This window comes from Pelophylax lessonae (genome assembly GCF_965119305.1).
Source record: "Pelophylax lessonae genome assembly, chromosome: 11".
Lineage (NCBI taxonomy): Eukaryota > Metazoa > Chordata > Amphibia > Anura > Ranidae > Pelophylax > Pelophylax lessonae.
This window is the reverse complement of record NC_138778.1, coordinates 132,212,841-132,233,776: the sequence shown is the minus strand read 5'-3', so window position 1 is coordinate 132,233,776 and position 20,936 is coordinate 132,212,841. Positions and strand designations below refer to the sequence as shown.

The following is a 20,936-nucleotide window of genomic DNA, read 5'->3' as shown; positions in this document are numbered from 1 at the left end:
CAGAAGAGTTAAAGCTGGTATAGTTGCAAAGGGTGGACCAACTCAATATTGAACCCTATGGACTAAGACTGGGATGCCATTAAAGTTCATGTGTGTGTAAAGGCAGGTGTCCCAATACTTTTGACAACATCATGCATTTATATAGAGAGACATATAGCGACAGTTCCCTCCTTATCCTGTGTTTTTTATCCTATCTTCTATTTTGCAATTATGTCTGGTCAAGTGTAGAAGAGAATGAGCAAGGATGATGAATGTGCGCCAAGCAAGGCAGACTGAAACACGTGGCAAAATAAGGGAAGACCTGATTCATGATTTACATGAGGCCGCTATCCAGGTACAGCAAATTTCAGAGAACCTTGCAGGACAAGGGACTCCTGTCTCAGGTACAAGAGATTCTGGCACAGCCTAGCTGTGGTACAATCCTGTATGAGGTAACTTGGTATGTGTTAACCACTTACCGACCTCCCACCGCAGATTTACTGCGGCAGGCTGGCTCGTCTGCGCGAAACGACATAGCCCTACGTTGGTCACGTGCATGGTGCTGGGGGGCTCCTACCCCCACTAGGCAGCGGGAATGCCGATCCATGGGACCGGCGCCCGCGATTGCCGTCGGGCACCCGCAATCGCTCCCCGCCGCCAAGCCTACCGTTCTACTCTCTGAAATGATCACAAAGTGTCTGTGATCCTCCTATATAGGATCACTGGTCTCTATGGTCATTTCCCAAGCCACGCCCCCCACAGTTAGAAAAAACTCCCTAGGTTCACATTTAACCCTTTGATCACCACTGCGTTAACCCTTTCCCTGACAATGTCATTATTACAGTGACAGTGCATATTCTTAGCACTGATTACTGTAGTAATGTCATGGGTCCCCCCCAAAAGTGGCAAAAATGTAATTTAGGGGTCCGATCTGTCCGCCGCAATGTCGCAGTCCCGCTGAAAACTGCAGATCGCCGCCACTACTAGTAAAATAAATAAAAATGACAAATCTTTGCCCTAGTTTGTAGATGCGATAACTTTTGCGCAAACCAATCAAAATACACTTATTTTTTTTTTTACCAAAAATATGTTGAAAAATACAAATTTGCCTAAAAGGAAAAAAAATTTTGATTTTTAACATTTTTTTTATTGGGAATGTTATGTAGCAGAAAGTGAAAAATAATTGCTTTTTTTCCCAAATTTTCCCTCTTTTTTTGTTTATAGCGCACATTTAAAAAAACCAGAGGTGATCAAATACCACCAAAAAAAAGCTCTATTTGTGGGGAAACAAAGGACGTAAATTTTCCTTGGGTACAGCGTCGCATGACCGCGCAGTTGTCAGTTAAAGTAACGCAGTGCCAAATCGCAAAAAAGGCCTGGTCATCAAGGGGGGAAATCCTTCCGGTCCAGGAGTGGTTAACCACTTACCGCAAATTGACGTAGCCCTACGTCGGCTGCAATAAGTGGTTGTACCGGGGTGATGCCTGCAGCTAGAGGCATCATCCCAGTACCATTTTTTAGACCCAGCGGTCAGGTTTCAGGCGTTAACGACCGAAGGGGCTCAGGAGCCACTCAATTGTTACCCCAGCGAGCGGGAAGGGAAGCCCCCCCCCCTCCCGCCGACTTCACGGCTCTGCCCGGGTCTCCCGTCCCACCGGCTGGTTGGAGTCCTGATCAAAGCCGGATGTGGCTTCAATTGGGTCTCCGATGACGTAACCCGGAGGCGGCGTCCATGACGTCACATCTGGGTTACTCGGCTGCTAAAGGCGCCAAATTTAAAAAGTGAGTGTATTCAAAAATGCAGTTTTCGGCATTTTGAATACATGGAAGTGTAGTGGAGGGGTTTGGAGTCTTTTAGACCCTCGATCCCTCCATAAAGAGTTCCTGTCACTGCATATTGCTGTCACAAGGGATGTTTACATTACTTGTGACAGCAATAAAAGTGATCAGATTTTTATTTTTTTAAACACTATGCTAAAATTTAAAAAATAAATAAAATAAATAGGAAAAATAAAACATTTTCAACCGCCCCCGTCACTGTGATCTCGCGCACAAAAGAAAACGTATACGGAAGTCGCTCCAGCAAATGAAAATCGCTGTTTAAACCACACAACATGAGAGGTATCACTGCAATCACCAGAGTGAGAGCAATAATTTTAAAACAACAAGCTACTCTGTAACTCTAAACTGGTAACCATTAAAAAAATGTTAAAGTGTCGCCAATGGAGATTTTTATTGACCGTAGTTTGTCACCATTCCGCGGGTGTGCGTAATTTTAAACCGTAACATGTTGCATACCTATTTACTCAGCGTGACATCATCTTTCACAATATACAAACAAAATGGGCTAACTTTACGGTTTAGTTTTTTTTAAATGCAGTGAAATATAATTTTTAAAAAAAAAATGGCTTTTGAAAGACTGCTGCGCAAATACCGCGTGACAAAAAATATTTTTTTGTGGAGCTCTGTACTGAAATCCTTGGGCGGAAGCTCTGAATTGGCATCCAGGGAGGGAGGAGGGGAGTGGAGCTCTGTACTGGAATCTGAGGGGGAGGAGAGCCATTCACCCCTGCACTCTGCGCATACCTCCACTCTGCACCTACCTCACCCCTGCACTCTGCACCTACCTGCACTCTGCACCTACCTCACCTCTGCATTCTGCACCTACCTCCACTCTGCACCTACCTCACCCCTGCATTCTGCACCTACCTCCACTCTGCACCTACCTGACCCCTGCACTCTGCACCTACCTCACCCCTGCACTCTGCACCTACCTCCACTGTGCACCTATCTCACCCCTGCACTCTGCACCTACCTCACCCCTGCACTCTGCACCTACCTCCACTGTGCACCTATCTCACCCCTGCACCTACCTCCACTCTGCACCTACCTTACCCCTGCACTCTGCACCTATCTCACCCCTGCATTCTGCACCTACCTCCACTCTGCACCTACCTCACCCCTGCATTCTGCACTTACCTCCACTCTGCACCTACCTGACCCCTGCACTCTGCACCTACTTCACCCCTGCACTCTGCACCTACCTCCACTGTGCACCTATCTCACCCCTGCACTCTGCACCTACCTCACCCCTGCACTCTGCACCTACCTCCACTCTGCAACTACTTTACCCCTGCACTCTGCACCTACCTCACCCCTGCACTCCGCACCTACCTCACCCCTGCACACCTACCTCCACTCTGCACCGAGCTCACCCCTGCACTGTGAACATAGCGCACCCATGCACCTAGCACACCTCTGCACTCTGCACATAGTGCATCCCTGCACGTAGCACACCCCTGAACTCTGCACACTGTACCTAACACACAGCTGAACCCTACACTCTGCATATAGCACAATCCTGAACCCTGTACTCTATACATAGCGCACCTCTCAACTCTGCACTCTGCACAAAGTGCACCCCTTAAACCAAGCACTCTGCATGTAGCGCACCCCCCAACCCTGCACTCTGTACATAGCTTACCCCTGCACTCTGTACCTAGTGTACCCTTCAACTCTGTAGGTAGCACACCTTTCAACTATGCACTCTTTATGTAGTGCACCCTCAGTGCTAGTGCAGTTTGGCCACACGCACAATTTGATGCAGAGGTTATGATGTACAGTTACCTCAAGCAACCAATCAGTGAGCAATATTGATTTGCAGTACCCTCTGGAAACCAATTAGTGAGCAGTAATGATGTTCTGTAAACCTCTAGCAACCAGTCAGTGAGTGGTAATGATGTGCAATAACCGCTAGCAACTAATCAGTTAGCGGTAATTATGTGCTTTAAACCTCTGACAGCCAATCACAATCGCTGCCTGATCTGCTGCAATAAACAAAAGTCGAGCTGGGGGGGGAGAAAATTTTTGCCCAGGGTCCAATCAATATTAAAGACAGCCCTAACTGTGCAGGAGCCCATGAGGATAAAAACTTCTTCACATCCTTTGATCTGATTTTAGCCCTGCCCTAAAGTGCAACAGATGGGGGTAGGGCATTTTTATATATATATATATATATATATATATATATATATATATATATATATAGTAAGCTGGGGAACAGGTAGCAGGTGCAAAGCTGCCTGGGATGAGCAGTCTTTCAGGCACAGATACCAAATCCAGTGAGGTAGTGACAAACAGTGCGCTGTTTATTGGTGCTATATACAAGTCTATATACAAGTGCAGTGCTTTAAGGAAAAACAAGCAGAAGAAATAATAACAAAACAAAAGCCTAGCCGTGTTCCGGCGGTTACTACACACAAAACAGGCCCTCACTAACAGGCTGAGCAAGCCTACAGCTTGTCAGCTTCCAAAGACACAATCTGACCGTTTTACTGACCTTCTGCTCTCATAGACAAACGTTGTCTGATTTCCCAGGCTGAGAGAGCACTGACTGTCTGTCTCAGGTGAGTTTAAATTGGCCTGGGGAGAGGACCAAGATCCAAACTATGAGAGGTGCCTAAGGGATGTATAAACCCCGAACAGGACTTTTCCCAGCTCTCTCTGGGACGCTCTGGTACATATCCCCCCCGCCCCCTTGTTTTAACCCCAGGGTTAGAACACCTGTGGCCCAACAGGAGTGAACACGGGACAGGGCATCTACATTCCCCATCTCAACACCTGACCTGTGTTTTACAGTGAAGGAGTAATCTTGTAGAGCCAAAAACCACCGGTTCACCCGTCTATTAGTCTCCTTCTTTTGGGCCATCTATTTCAGAGGAGCATGGTCAGTTATCAAATCAAACTGGCGCCCTAACAGATAGTACCTTAGTGCGTCCAAGGCCCACTTTATGGCTAAACATTTCTTTTCAATGACTGCATACTTTCTCTCGTGTTCATTAAGCTTTCTGCTCAGGTACAACACAGGGTGTTCTTCCCCATTGTGTACCTGTAACAATACTGCCCCAATACCTACATCAGACGCATCCATCTGAACCAAGAAATCCTTTGAGAAATCAGGGGAGTACAGCACTGGCTGTGCACAAAGAGCCTTCTTTAAGACTTGGAAAGACTCCTCTGCTATTGGGGACCATTTCACCATTACTGATTCTTTCCCTTTCGTAAGGTCAGTCAGTGGGGCAGCTAGAGTTGCAAAATTCGGGATAAACCTCCTATAGTACCCTACAATCCCAAGAAAGGCTCTGACCTGCTTCTTGTTTGCAGGGCGTGGCTATTCTTGGATGGCTTCTACTTTGTTTAACTGCGGTTTAATGACTCCACGACCAATAGTGTAGCCCAAATACCTGGCTTCCTCTAAACCAATGGAGCATTTTTTTTGAGTTTGCTGTAAAACCTTCCTTGAAGAGGGAATCCAGAACAGCCTGTACACGGGGCAAGTGAGACTCCCAGTCAGTGCTATGTACCACTATATCATCCAGATAGGCAGCTGCATACTGTCGGTGAGGTCTTAGGGTCCTGTCCATGGCCCTCTGAAATGTCGCAGAGGCAGATATCCTACAGAATGACCTGGACAAAATTACGGAGTGGGCAACGACATGGCAAATGAGGTTTAATGTGGAGAAGTGTAAGGTTTTGCACTTGGGGACCAAAAACATAAAAACACAATACACGTTAGGAGGGGAACCCTTGGGGGAATCAAAAATGGAGAAGGATCTGGGAGTCTTAGTTGATGATAGATTAGGCAACAGCATGCAATGCCAAGCGGCAGCTTCCAAAGCCAACAGAATATTAGCATGCATAAAGAAAGGGATGTATTCCAGAGATAAGACTATAATCCTTCCACTTTATAAAACTCTGGTCCGACCGCATCTGGAGTATTCTGTCCAGTTCTGGTCGCCAGTCCTCAGGAGGGATGTGTTGGAGCTGGAGAAAGTCCAGAGAAGGGCAACTAAACTGATTAGGGGGTTGGAGGACCTTACCTATGAAGAGCGGCTGCAATCGCTCGATTTATTTTCCCTGGAGAAAAGACGTCTGAGAGGGGACATGATAGCAATTTATAAATATCTTAATGGGGATCTCAGCTTAGAAGAAAAGCTGTTCATTCGAAGGAATTGCATGAGGACTCGAGGACATACAATGCGATTAGAGGAGAAGCGTTTTAACCTCAGGCAACGTGGGGGGTTCTTTACTGTTAGGGCTACAAGATTGTGGAATTGTCTACCACAAGAGGTGGTTTCTGCGGGTAGTATGGTGACTTTCAAAAGACTCTTAGACTTACATCTCAAGGATCAGGAGATTGAGGGCTATGTTAGATGATTACAGTCACACACACCTACACAGGTTGAACTGGATGGACTATTGTCTTTATTCAACCTCACCTACTATGTAACTATGTAACTATGTAAATTTTGCAACCCAAAAGGCATTTTTTTGTACTGAAACGAACCCTCTGGGGTAACAAACGCAGTATTTTCTTTGGCGCTACCAGTCAGGGGTATTTGCCAATATCCTTTGGTCAAGTCTAAAGTAGTTAGATAGTGGGCTTTGCCAAGTCTGTCTATAGGTTCGTCCACCCTGGGCATTGCGTACGTGTCAAACTTTGTCACTGCATTGAGTTTTCTGAAGTCGTTACAGAACCTCCAAGTACCATCCGGTTTTGGGACTAAAACAATGGGGCTAGACCAGTCACTATTGGATTCCTCAATGGCATCTAGCTCCAGCATCCTTTTTACTTAATCACTAATGTCCTTTCTCCTCGCTTCGGGAATTCGGTACGGTTTGAGCTTGACACGGACTCCAGGTTCAGTAACAATATCATGCTGAACTGCTGAAGTCATAACAGGTAACTCTGAAAATTTCTCTCTATTCCTTATCAGGAACTCTCTAGCTTCTTGTTTTTGGGAATAAGACAGGGTGCCTGAAATCGTGACCTCAGGGACCAGAGGGGACTCATTACTCCTAGATGTTACAGGGACGGACCTCGCAGTCAAGGCCAGCCTATCCTTCCAGGGCTTTAACAGATTTATATGGTAAATCTGCTCTGGCTTTTTTCTGGTTGATGCACTTTATAATTGACCTCCCCAACTCTTTCCAATACTTCGAAGGGACCCTGCCACTTAGCAAGGAACTTGCTCTCAACAGTGGGAACTAACACCAGGACCCTGTCACCAGGTGAGGAGACACGGAGTCTGGCTCCCCTGTTGTATATACTCTGTTGGGCTGCCTGGGCCTGCAGTAAGTGTTCCTTTACCATAGGCATGATCGCTGCAATCCTATCCTGCATTTGAGCGATGTGCTCAATGACACTTTTGTGGGGTGTCTGCTCCCCCTCCCAGGTTTCCTTGGCTATGTCTAAGAGCCCCCTAGGCTGTCTCCCATAGAGCAATTCAAACGGAGAGTATCCCGTAGAGGACTGGGGTACTTCCCGGATAGCGAACATCAAGTACGTTATCAAGAAGTCACAGTTTTTCCCATCCTTGTCCACAACCTTTATTAACATACTCTTTAATGTTTTATTTATTGGGTAAAGGCACTAAAGGACTTCGGAAGTGGGGTAGTGGGGCTGATATCTGACACACAGGACAGGATTGACAATAATTGTCAATATCTTTCTGTATCCCAGGCCAGTAAAACCTACGTAAAACACCCTTTCAGTGTTTTTTTTCAACTCCTAAATAACCTCCCAGTAAGTGTCCGTGAGCCAATTCCAGCACCACCCGTCTGTAAGGCTTAGGGGCCACCAACTGTTCAACAATTTCATTGTTTTTTTTATATGCACGATACAATAAATCCTCAATACTGCTGAAAAAAGGAAAACAGGGCCTGTCCCCTGATTCAACAAGTACATCATTAAACATTACTACATTCTCCCAGGCCCTGGCTAGGGTAGGGTCTTTTCTCTGCTCGGTACCAAAGTTTTCCTTGTGCACATTAAGATCAGCAAACTCCAATGTAGCCTCAGGGTCAGCAGAAGGTTGTCCACCTTGACTGGCTGTGGGAACTTCCTCAGGCTCCTCCAGTTCTCCTGCCATAACTGAGAAAGGAAAATCCAGGGAACCTTGAGAGGAATCCCTTAAACCCATATGGTCGGTGCTGGCCAGGAGTTCTGGCTCCGCCACTGAGTCAGTTACTGTGACCGAGTCGGGACGGTCCCACAGTTCCCAAAACTTAGGGAAGTCTCTACCAATGATGGCCTCATGCACTAAGTGGGGCACAAGTCCGACCGGATGGGTCACCGTACCTAAATCAGTTTTAAAGCTAACAGTATCACCATGTACACAGATCACAGCAACTTTTTTTTCAATTCACATTTTCAACCATTTCTGCTTCAACCATCATCAAGTCATCAGACTTCCCGGGTCCAGCAAGGCCGCAATAGGCTTATTATTAACAGTCATTTGGCACATGTGTTTTCCTAGACTTGGCGCTGCAGCGCATGAAACAGCAGCAAACATAGACTGCCTTCTAAGAGACATGTCACACTGCATGGGTTCATCTGTCAACGGACAGTTTGCTGCAACATGTTCCAGTTCCTGGCAACGGAAACACCTGGTGTTACCCCAATTAGGTTTTCTGACAGGCAGTGGCTTCCCTTGTTTGGGACACCAAACTTCAGCTCTAGCACCAAAAGTCCTCCCCCTGTCTCCTTGCCGTGCTGACCACCCACTTCCCCTGGAACAGTCTTACCGATTGTCTGGGGAGACCGTGGCTTTGGGTGGAAAGTCTGTGCGGCTGTAGGGGTGGTAACCAGGTTCTCTTGCAGCATAGTACCTCTCAACAAGCTCCACCAGGTTGTCCGCCGACTTGGGGTCTCCTTGACTCACCCACTTCTGCAGAGGATTTGGTAATGACCTCAGGAAGCGGTCCATGACCACACGCTCCACTATTTGTGGCTCAGACAAGGACTCTGGCTGTTTTCGTGCCAGGTGGACTAGGTCAAATATCTGTGATCTTGGGGGCCTCTCATTCCGAAAGGACTAGCTGTTGACCCGCTGGGCTTGAATGGCCAAGGTGACACCGAGACGCGCCAGGATTTCCTGCTTGACCTTTTCATACTTTCCAGGGAGGCCCGGAGCAGGAGCGGAGAGATAGCATAGGGCCAGCATGACTAAGTGGACAGGGGAGTGTAGGGGTTAAGTCAGTAATAAAAGTTATCAGTGGTAATGGGGGGAGCCTAGGCTGTTTAGCTAGCTCAGGGGGAGGTGGGGCTGGCAGACAGGAAGAGGTGGGATCTGCTGGGGGGCGCCAAAAATCCCCTCACTCGGCAGCTGAAGCGTCCAGGGTGAGGTTGTGTCCCCCTTGCCTCCCTCCCTCCGTGCCTGGGGCCCTCCGGCGGTCTGCCTCTGCAGTGCCTGGCTGTCCGTCCCTTTCACTAGGCTCTCGGGCTGTCTCTCCCCCCCCCCCTCTTAGCATCCCCTCCGGTGTCTGCGCCGCCAGGCCCTCCTCTCCGCTCCTCTCACTCCTTCCCTCCCCCGCCCCCACGTGCGGGCTCCGTCCAGAGCGAGGGCTGCGGTGGACTCGGTCTTCCGCCCCCCCGCCGGCCATCCCGGCGCCCGCCCGTTGTGTCGATTGGGCAGCTCCTTCCTGCCGGCGGCAGCGGTGCACGCTGACAACGGCCCCCCCTCCCCCCCCGACCTTGCAGGCTTCATCCGCGCCAGCACTCCCGCCACGTGTGTGGGCTCCCGGGCTTCCCGGCGTGCGGCCGTGCACCCGCGCCCCCCCCCCGCGCTTCCCTCCTGGCCGGCCAGCTTCTCCTCCGGTTGCCTCTGTCCTCTGGGCGGCGGGGCAGGCGGTCCGGCCCCCCCCCCCCACTGCAGGCTCACCAGCGGTCCGCACTGCTCCTCTTCCCCCTGCTGGGTCCCTCTGCCATACGGTCGGCCCCCGCAGCTTCTCGCCCCCCCCCACCTGCTTTTGGCTGGCCTGCTCCCCTGCCTGCCTGCTGTCCCCTGCTTCCCACCTATAGAATGGCCGAGCTGGAGGGATTACTCTCCCACCTCCGCACTGCGGCCGCGGTGCATGGGGCGGCCTGGGTCCAGGCTCAGGTCGCGACGGTCCTGGGCGCACAGAGCCCGGCCGTGGCGGCGGGGGGGCGGGACTCCACTCGCGCTCGGAGAACCAGGCCTCCGGAGCGTTTCTCCCCGGACTCCCCCCCCGTGCTGTTAAGTCATTTAGGAGCCCCATCAGGGACCCTCCAGGCCCGCCGGCCAAGCGTGCCACTGCTTCGGCCGGCGGCGCGGCTGGGAGGAATCCTCAGCAGCAGCGGAGCTCGAGGGGTGGGAGGGGCAGGCGTGCCTCTGTTTCCCCTCCCCCTGAGCGGCAGACGGGCAGAACTGCGGACTCCTCCCCTGAGGTTATTGGCGTTGGGGAGGAGTCTCGGCGGGGGATGAGCAGTGATGCGGCTGCCGGGCCCTCCGGTGCCTTGGCCGGCAGCCCCCGAAGGTTCCAGAGACCCTCTAGGCCCAGGGCTTCAGATCGGCGGGGAGGCACGGGGCGTGCCACGGCGGGCGCTCCAGGCTCGGAGCGTGCTGCCGGAACATCAGCTGGAGGCGGGACCGGTGTGCTTGGAGCCGAAGGTCGACAGCACGGTTCGCGGGCATCCGGGGGCAGGCCCCCCGCACGGCCCTCTAATGAGACTTCCCCACCTGCGATGGATCGGTCAGAAGGCGAGCTGTCGGTTTCGGACGAGGAGGCGACTGTGAGCGGCCCAGCTGAGAGGGCTTCCGGAACAGCGGCTGGCGGGACCACCCCTGGGCAGCCCGGTGAGTGTGAGAATTCTGTGTCTGTCTGTGATTCTTTACGCGAACTGTTGGGTTTAGGTGGGGGCGGCGCGTTGGGGTCGCGGTTGCCTGCTGGGGGGGGGGGTTAGCTGCCCAGTTGGCGGGTGGTACGCCTGCCGCTGTGGGGCCGGAAGGGGCGTTGGTTTCCTTGCTGTCGGGTCTGCGGGAGCTGGTCGGGCGATTCGACACGCAGGGGGGTGCTAGCCCCTCGCCTGCGGCGGCCTGGGTCCCGCCCGCTTCTGGGGGGGTGACGGCGGGGCTTGCGCCAGCGCCTGGGGCTCTGGGGGCGGTTGGTGTACAGGCCGCGGCGGTTGTGCCGTCACCTGCGGCCGCTTCCCCATCGGTGGGGGACGCCGCTGGGGGGTCAGAAAAGGGGGCTGTAGTTGGGGACGGTGCTAAGAAGGGGGACACGGTCCGATTGGACGACTCGGCGAGGTGCGAAGTCTACGTCTGCTTCGAGGGACCGTTGGGTGCGCATCTGAAGGCGGAGGTCCGGGAGAAGATTGTGAAAGGTGAGTACGTGGAAATCTTTACTCTGTTGCCGCTGGAGAAGTTTAACTTGGATAGGCTCAAGCCGGAGGAGAACAAGAAGGAGGATGAGGAGAAGCGGCGGTATAGGTTAATCCCCCGCACTTTCGCTAACTGGTTGCAGGCGTTCGCGATTCTGGCTAGTGTGATTGGGGAAAAGAACCCCGAACATTGTTCGGCTCTCTTCTGTTACTTGGATGCTATTGGCGAGGCTTACAGGGTGTATGGGGGTACGGCGTGGCTGCGGTATGATGAACAGTTCCGTCAGCGGAAGGCCATTCGGCAGTCGCTGCGTTGGGACCACAAAGACATTAGCCTCTGGATGCGGCTTATGTCGTCGGCACGGCCCCCCCAGCAGTTTTTTCCAGGGGGGGCCGGCGGTCCTTCTTCCCCTGGGCAGTCGGTCACAAAGCGGCGGGGTTGCTGTTGGCAATTCAACGAGGGTTCCTGTAAGTTCGGGGGGTCCTGTCGCTACAAGCACGAATGCTCGGGTTGCGGGGGTGCCCATCCGTTGTCCCGCTGTTTCAAACGGGGTAAGGGACGCTCCGGGGAGCCTGGTCACAAAAGGGACGACGCCGGTGATATTGGAAAGGATGCTACCTTTTCTAAGTAGATACCCGGATAGGGCAGCGGCCCTACTTTTGGAGGCCGGTTTTTCGGAGGGTTTTCGTATTCCCTGCTCCATGACTACCATTCCCCCTCATGCGCGGAATTTGCGGTCCGCACTGCAGCATACCGCGGTGGTGTCCGACAAGCTGGCGAAGGAGGTGGCTTTGGGTCGGATGGGTGGCCCCTTTCCCGATCCTCCACTGCCGAATTTGGTGGTTTCTCCGCTGGGGGTGGTGCCCAAAAAGGAGGTCAATAAGTTTCGTCTCATTCACCATCTCTCTTTCCCGAAGGGGGGGTCGGTAAATGATGCGATTGATTCGGCAGCCTGCGCGGTGGCTTATACGCCGTTCGATGCGGCAGTGTTTTGGGTCCGGCGCTACGGGCGGGGGGCGCTCATGGCTAAGGCGGATATTGAAGCCGCCTTTAGGCTGCTTCCGGTTCACCCTGATAGTTTTCATCTGTTGGGTTGCCGGTGGCAGGGGGCGTATTACGTAGACCGTTGCCTCCCTATGGGTTGTTCCATTTCTTGCGCGTTGTTTGAGAAGTTCAGCTCTTTTGTGGAGTGGGTGGTTCGGGATGTGTCCGGGACGAATTCCCTCATTCATTATTTGGATGATTTCCTTTGCGTGGGTCCGCCTTCCTCCAACGTGTGTGCCGTGCTTCTTGCTACGTTGCAGCACATTGCGGTGCAGTTTGGGATCCCACTGGCGCCGGATAAAACGGAGGGCCCGACCACAATGCTGAGCTTCTTGGGCATTGTGGTAGATTCCGACGCTATGGAATGTCGCTTGCCGGAGGACAAGCTTTCGGCTCTCAAGTCGGAGATTCGGGCTGTCTTAGGCCTTCACAAGATCCAACTTCGCTGCTTGCAGTCGTTGCTGGGCAAGCTGAACTTTGCGTGCCGGATTTTGCCGATGGGTCGGGTTTTTTGTAGGCGGCTGTCGGCGGCCACGGCGGGAGTAACGTCGCCCGCGCACTTTATCCGCCTCAACAGGGACCATAGGGAGGACCTGAGGCTGTGGCACAGTTTCTTGGTCGACTACAATGGGAGGGCTTTGTGGATGGCTGGGCCGGTCAGCAATTTTGACCTGGAGCTGTACACGGACGCGGCGGGTTCTACTGGGTATGGGGCTTTCTATCGGGGGCGGTGGAGCGCGGCGCCTTGGCCTTCGTCATGGTCGGAGGCTGGTCTCCTTCGGAACATGGTGCTTTTGGAACTGTTTCCGGTGGTGCTCGCCATGGAGATTTGGGGGGACGCATTCCGTGATTTGAGGATTCGTCTGCACTGCGATAACATGGCAGTGGTACAGGTGATTAACCGCTCCTCGGCTTCCTCGCAGCCGGTGGTTCGGCTCCTGCGGCAATTGGTGTTGCGTTGTCTTAAATTGAACATTTTTCTTTATGCTGTACACATTCCGGGGGTGGTCAACACGGTGGCTGACGCCTTGTCTCGCTTTCAGTGGGAACGGTTTCGGGAGCTGGCGCCGGAGGCGGAGCAACAAGGGGTCCCGTGTCCCGATTGGCTGTGGAAGATTGCCTTGGGGTCCTCGCCGGCTGGATTCAACGGTCTGTGAGTGAGGCTACGTGGTCAGCATATTCCAAAGTGTGGCTCGAGTGGTGGGAGGTGCTGCGTTTGGCGGAGCTGGACAGCGGGGATCCGGCGGTTCGGTGGGTGGTTCTTTACTATCTGGCGCGACAGTTTGAGAAGGGTGGGTCGGCGTCTGCCGTGGCTCGCAAGTTGGCCGGCCTGGCCTTCTTGTTTAAGTTGCAGGGTAGTCACGATTTTACAAAGGACTTCGTGGTTCGGCAAGCTCTGAAGGGGTATGGGCGGGCCCATCGCCGTAAGGACGGTAGGCGCCCTGTATCCTTTCCCCTCCTGCTGGATGTTTCCGCCACATTGGGGGCGCTGTGTTTTTCTGATTATGAAGTCCTCCTTTTTCGGGCAGCGTTCTGCCTGGCGTTTTTTGGGGCCTTTCGCATTGGGGAGTTGGTGAGCCCCTCTAAGGGTGTGTCGGGGGGCCTGTTGGCGCAGGATGTATCCTGCCGGGGGGGAGGAGGTTCACATTTTGCTCCGTCGGTCAAAAACCGATCAGTTGGGTAGGGGCGTGCGGATCCGTTTGTTTGCAATGCCGGCATCGCCTTTGTGCCCTGTTAGCGCTGCGCGTGCTTTTTTGGCCGTACGGCCTCCGGTGGGGGGCTCATTGTTGGTGCATGCTGATGGGGCTTCCTTGTCCCGATATCAGTTCATCGGGGTGTTCCGTAAGTGTTTGCGGGTCCTGGGTTTGGATGCGACATGCTATGCCTCACACTCCTTCCGCATTGGGGCAGCCACGGAGGCCGCCCGATGGGGGTTGGATGAGGATGCGGTGAAGCGCATTGGACGGTGGGATTTGAAGAGGTTTTCCTTGTATGTTCGTCCTCATCTGTTGTGATTGTCGTTGGGGATTTGTTATGTGCGTCTGTGTTCGTACGTGGAACCTGCGAGGGGTTTGCTGTTATTTTGCCTTTTGTTTTGTTTCTTTCAGGTGAACCGTGCCTCGTCTGGATATTGGGACACTCCTATGTGTTTTGGGGTGCCAGGCGAGCAGATGTCCGTCCCGGTGGTAGACAGCTGGGTTTTACCAGAGAGGAAGCCTGCGTCCGCTGGCTGGGGGTGCCGGGTATGATATGGAGCAGAGTGGTGCCGGAGGTTTATAAATTTGCTCGGTGGGACAGGCCTCCGGATGTGCTGGTGCTTCATGTGGGGGGTAATGATCTGGCGGTTAGGTCCATGCGGGAACTTATACGGGACATAAAAGTGGATTTCCTGCGTCTCCGTGTGTCCTTCCCGGACCTGATCATCGTCTGGTCGGACATAGTCGCCCGTACTTCCTGGTGTTTGGCCAGGTCGGTGGAGCGTGTCAACAGGGCCCGCATTAAGGTTAACAAGGCGGTGGGCAAATTTGTATGTCGCAATGGGGGCGTGGTCGTTCGGCACCTGGAGTTGGAGGTTGAGACCTGGAGGTACTTGCGGGGCGATGGGGTGCACCTAAATGCCGTGGGGACTGACTTGTGGGCTCTGGGGTTGCAGGACGGTATTCAGAGGGCATTGGGGGTGTGGAGGGGCACTCAAGGGTAAGGCTTCACCCTTGGCGTGCGGTGGCGTCTTTTTGTTGGTCTTTGCTGGCAGGTGCAAGAACCTTTAAGGCAAGATAATGGTTCGGGACCCACTGGTGGTAGGTTCCCTCTGGTGCGTTCCAGTTGAGATCAGTTGACTGGAAGGAAACATGGGTACACTGCGGGTAGAGTGTTGTCTCAGAGCTGGAGTTTTGCGGCTGGAGGCCTATTATGTTTAAGTGGGCCCGCAGTGTAGTATTTTATCTGAACATTAAAATGGGGGGCCTCAAAGACCAACAAAAGCTTTAACTGTTTTTGACGTTTCTGTTTTAAGGAATGGTTTTTTCCTTTATGTTAATTTATGTTAATTTAATTTGAAATTGGTTAATAAAAGGGCTGCTATGGCCAATTTTATTCCACTTACGGTGTCGTCTCGATTATTGGGATAAGGTAAAGGGAAAAGGGTGCAAGCGGGTGGTGGGTTGGCCGTTTCAGCCAAGTTTTATAAGGACATCTGTTCTACGCTAGTCAAGGGAGGCCCGGAGCAGGAGCGGAGAGATAGCATAGGGCCAGCATGACTAAGTGGACAGGGGAGTGTAGGGGTTAAGTCAGTAATAAAAGTTATCAGTGGTAATGGGGGGAGCCTAGGCTGTTTAGCTAGCTCAGGGGGAGGTGGGGCTGGCAGACAGGAAGAGGTGGGATCTGCTGGGGGGCGCCAAAAATCCCCTCACTCGGCAGCTGAAGCGTCCCTCCCTCCCGCCCTACTGTTTAACCTCTATTTGTTGGATCCTGGGTGTGGGGTTTTGTTACTTTATTGTTTTTTTTTTACAGGTTTGCCTGGGATGTCGTGGCAGCTGTGGCGTCTTTTTGTTGGTCTTTGCTGGCAGGTGCAAGAACCTTTAAGGCAAGATAATGGTTCGGGACCCACTGGTGGTAGGTTCCCTCTGGTGCGTTCCAGTTGAGGTCAGTTGACTGGAAGGAAACATGGGTACACTGCGGGTAGTGTTGTCTCAGAGCTTTAGTTTTGCGGCTGGAGGCCTATTATGTTTAAGTGGGCCCGCAGTGTAGTATTTTATCTGAACATTAAAATGGGGGGCCTCAAAGACCAACAAAAGCTTTAACTGTTTTTGACGTTTCTGTTTTAAGGAATGGTTTTTTCCTTTATGTTAATTTATGTTAATTTAATTTGAAATTGGTTAATAAAAGGGCTGCTATGGCCAATTTTATTCCACTTACGGTGTCGTCTCGATTATTGGGATAAGGTAAAGGGAAAAGGGTGCAAGCGGGTGGTGGGTTGGCCGTTTCAGCCAGGTTTTATAAGGACATCTGTTCTACGCTAGTCATGCATCCACAGACTCCAAATCGTAATAGGCCTTCTGCGATTCCCCAGTAAGTAAGGGAGCGATCAATCCTGCCCACTGGGTTTTGGGCCAGCCTTACCTCTCAGCGGTTCTCTCAAACGTAACCAGAAAGGCCTCTGGGTGATCATCAGCAGTCATCTTGGACAGGAAGCGACCCACATGAATGGCTGAGGAGCTGTCTCTAACCCCTTTGGTTTTAGCAGCAGACTTCTGTGCAAGTGTCTGCACCACCTCAGCCAGCGCCTTTCTGTCTGCTTCTGCAGCACTTGCCAGTTTTTCAAACATCAACTGGGTTTGTTCTTGTACAGCACCAATCTGTTGTTGAAGCAAAGAGTTTGCTTGCTGCTGTGCAGCATTGGATAACACCAACTGTTTGAGGATTTCATCCATGTTCAGTCACTATAGGTACTGGCCTTTAAGTAGTAACTTACTACCACTGCCCGCAGGCCTCCACCATATGTAAGCTGGGGAACAGGTAGTGGGTGCAAAGCTCCCTGGGGTGAGCAGTCTTTCAGGCACAGATACCAAATCCAGTGAGGTAGTGACAAACAGTGCAGTGTTTATTGGTGCTATATACAAGTCTATATACAGGTGCTGTACAGTGCTTTAGCGCCGGTTCACATTACCGCGACGCTACTTGCAGGGGCGACCTCCGAGATCGCGGTGCGAGCAGCGCGCCGCGACCTCGGAGCGGCCGCCACGGACTTCATAACATTGAAGTCTATGGCGGTCGCCTCCTGGTCGCCCCAAAGAAGCTCCGGACCCTTTTTCTAGGTCGGAGCGACTTGTGTCGCTCCTATTAGAACGGGTCCGCAGCTTCCCTATGGGAGGCGACCTGCGGCGACCTGTGAGGCGACCTGCGGTGACCTGTGAGGCGACCAGGTCGCCTCACAGGTCGCCCTAGTGTGAACCGGCACTTAAGGAAAAACAAGCAGGAGAAATAATAACAAAACAAAAAATAACAAAACAAAAAATCTAGCTGTGTCCCGGCACTTACTATACACAATGCAGGCCCTCACTAACAGGCTGAGAAAGCCTACCGCTTGTCAGCTTCCACAGACACTATCTGACCATTTTACTGACCTTCTGCTCTCCTAGACAAAAGTTGTCTAATGTCCCAGGCTGAGAGAGCACTGGCTGTCTGTCTCAGGTGAGTTTAAATTGGCCTGGGGAGAGGACCAAGATCTGAACTGGATCATGGATCAGAGATCCCTAAATGTGTATGAGAGGTGTCTGGGGGATGTATAAACCCCAAACAGGACTTTTCCCGGCTCTCTCTGGGATGCTCTGCTACAATATATATATATATATATATATATATATATATATTATATTTATATCAGGGGTCCTGGATCCTGCAGGACAGTCCAGAGATTTTGCACATTGTTCTGCAGTGTTTGTCACCTGCAGGATACAGGACACTTTGCATTCTGCTGCAAATCTTCTGTCACGCAGCGGCCAGCACTGACAGAAAACAGGGCACACTCATATTGGCCTTGCCCCCACATGATCAGCAGGCCCCAACATGTTTCTTGTCATACCCCTTAAATTATTTGCCTACTAGGCACTTTAGCCCCTTCCTGGCCGGGCCAATTTTCCACTTTAAGCGCTGTCACTCTTTGAATGACAATTGCGTGTTCATACAACCCTGTACCCATATGAAATTTGCATCATTTTTTCAAACAAATAGAGCTTTCTTTTGGTAGTATTTAATCACCACTGAGGTTTTTAGTTTTTGCTAAACAACCAAAAAAAAATTCAAAAATTTTGAAAAAAAAAAAAAAAACATTTTTCATAGATTGTTATAAAATTTTGCAAACAGGTAATTTTTCTCCTTCATTGATGTACGCTGATGAGGCTGCACTGATGGGCCCTGGTAGGCTGCACTGGTGGGTACTGGGGAGGAGGCACTGATGAGGCTGCACTGATAGTCGACACTGATAGGCTGCGATGATGGGCACTGAAGGGGACTGAGAGGAGGCACTGATGAGGAGGCACTGATAGGTGGCACTGATGAGGAGGCACTGATAGGTGGCACTGATGAGCACTGATTGGCAGCCCTGGTAGGCACTGATTGGCAGCACTGGTGGGACTGCACTGATAATCAGGACACTAATAATCAGTGCCAAGGTCCTTTTAACCCAAGCCAGTTATGGGCTGTCTTCAAAGCCAACAACCTGCTTGTGTTTACGTCCTGTGATCAGCTGTCATTGGACACAGCTGATCACGTGGTAAAGGGCCGCTGTGATTTGTCCTTTACCCCGATTTGTGATCAGCTGAGTCTACAGGTAGCGTGATCATGGGTGGACGTCCATGGATGCCCTCCTGGCAAACTAAGCCTGCACTGTAGCCGTCTTTCAGCTATAGCGTGGGCAGGAAGTAGATAAAGGGTTAGTTTACATTTATGAAAAAAATGGCCTAGGCAGGTAAGGGGCATCTGTAGATAAAAACAAATTGTGCAGCTCTAGCCAAAGTTGGCTAATGCCCTTGATATATGTGTAGGCCATTTACATACCTCTCAAAGCCTGACTGAAATACTCCCAGCATTATCCCATCAGGCCTCGTTGCTAGGATGGTAGGACATTGGACCTACACCTGTAGTAACTTTGGTCAAAACTGCACAGTTTGTTTTTATTTACAGATGTCCCTCTTCTGCATAGGCAGTTGTTTGGTAAAGGTTTGGTAAAGGAGAACTAACCCTTTAAAGTATCTCTCCTCGTTATTTTCAAATGTTGGCAACACTGTATCTGCAAACCTCGCCGTGAAGTGAAGCAGCTGAATTCGCCTCTAGTTGTGACTCACGATGATCGATTTGCTCATCACAAATAGGGGGCAGCGTGAAATGAAGGTTTCAGCTCCCGTATTCATCATATCTGATCCGTGATGACGTGGCCGTAGAAGACAACAGCCTCTTTCTTCATATAGATTTCTAATTTGTGGCTGCAGGTTTACTTTAATCCGAGTTATGCTCACAAAAAATGAAGTTAAAACACATTGAAATGTGTCTGCACCATGTCATAAGATGAGACATAAAGTAATCACTGGACTGACAAGAAAAAACGTCATACACATTGATTACTATGAGGAATGTATTGTTCTCCTGTAGGCTAGCAAGGACTAACGTCATTACATCAAGTGCTCTGTCTAGCGTTTTCTATTAAGCTCTTACTTGCTGAACACTATTGATCTATGTCCTTTGGGATAAGGTCAGAGGATATTTAATAGTATACATCAGCAGTATGTAAATCCATACATATACACTGCACTGCAATACCTATTGCCTTCATGTAGTGCCCTTATAAAGCTAATGTGTAGTAAAAGTAGGGATTTCATAAAATGACCCCAGTGAGGATGAATATGAAATTAACTATTGCTATGCATGCTATACTTGCAAAGATGACTTGCAGCATACTTCCCAACATTAGTAGTTGAGAAAGAGGGACAATCTGGAGAAGAGATACATACAGTACACAGAGCGTTCTAGGGGTAAAGTGGGTGTGGCTAAATTGTAATAAACATGGGCATGGCCCTATGCTCATAGCAAGGACACCCCTACTGCCGTCCCTTACCTACAAAGTCAGGGTTTTGTTAAAGGTGAATTAACCCTTTAGAAATACACTGCTCAAAAAAATAAAGGAACACTTTGAAAACACATCAGATCTCAATGGGGAAAAAAATCATGCTGGATATCTATACTGATATGGCCTGGGTAATGTGTTAGGGACGAAAGGATGTCACATCATTTGATGAAAATGAAAATGATCAACCTACAGAGGACTGAATTCAAAGACACCCCAAAAATCAAAGTGAAAAAAATGATGCAGCAGGCTAGTCCATTTTGCTGAAATTGCATTGTAGCAACTCAAATTGGTACTCATTAGTTTGTATTAGTGATCAACCGCTATCGTTTTTTTAGTTGCCGATACCGATATTTTTGCCAATGCATATCGGTATCGGCTGATATGCGCCGATATTTTGAACATTTAAAGTTTTGCAAAGTAAACACAAATTTTGACACAAATCTGTTACTGAACATGTTAATGTTTATTTATTAACATTTTTAACACTGCAGTCAGTGCAAATTAAACTGCTAGAAAAAATGCTAGACAACAACAAACAGCTAGACAGTGGACTGGAGGGAGGAGTCAGTGGACTACTGCTGCAGTAGTGCACTCACTGCAATGATTTTTTAAATCACTACTGCAGTCAGTACAAATTAAACTGCTAGAAAAAAAGCTAGACAACAAAAAAGCTAGACAGTGGATTGGAGGGGTCAGTGAGTGGACTACTGCAGCAGTAGTGCACTCCACTCACTGCAATCATTTTTAATCACTACTGCAATCACTTTAAATTCAACTGCTGGAAAAAAGCTAGACAACAACAAACAGCTAGACAGTGGACTGGAGGAGTCAGTGGACTACTGCTGCAGTAGTGCACTCACTGCAATGATTTTAAATCACTAACTGCAGTCAGTGCAAAACTGCTAGAAAAAAAGCTAGACAGTGGGGAGTCAGTGGACTACTGCTGCAGTAGTACACTCACTCACTGCAATAATTTTAAATCACTACTGCAGTAGTGATTTAAAATTATTGCAGCAGTGACTGGCGCACTACTGCAGCAGAAGTCCACTGACTCCAATCCACTGTCTAGCTTTTTTTCTAGCAGTTTTGCACTGACTGCAGCGAAA

General features: G+C 50.5%; 1 protein-coding gene across 1 annotated transcript; it reads left to right on the top strand.

Annotated features, from left to right (window-relative positions):
• Positions 1 to 244: 244 nt before the first annotated feature.
• On the top strand, positions 245 to 11,796 carry LOC309567426 (uncharacterized protein; the record flags this gene model as incomplete). The annotated part of the gene is made up of 2 exons (XM_082272824.1): positions 245 to 334; positions 10,957 to 11,796. 2 exons carry the CDS (start codon positions 245 to 247, stop codon positions 11,794 to 11,796), a joined length of 930 nt encoding a protein of 309 aa, XP_082128950.1.
• Between the last annotated feature and the right edge of the window lie 9,140 nt (positions 11,797 to 20,936).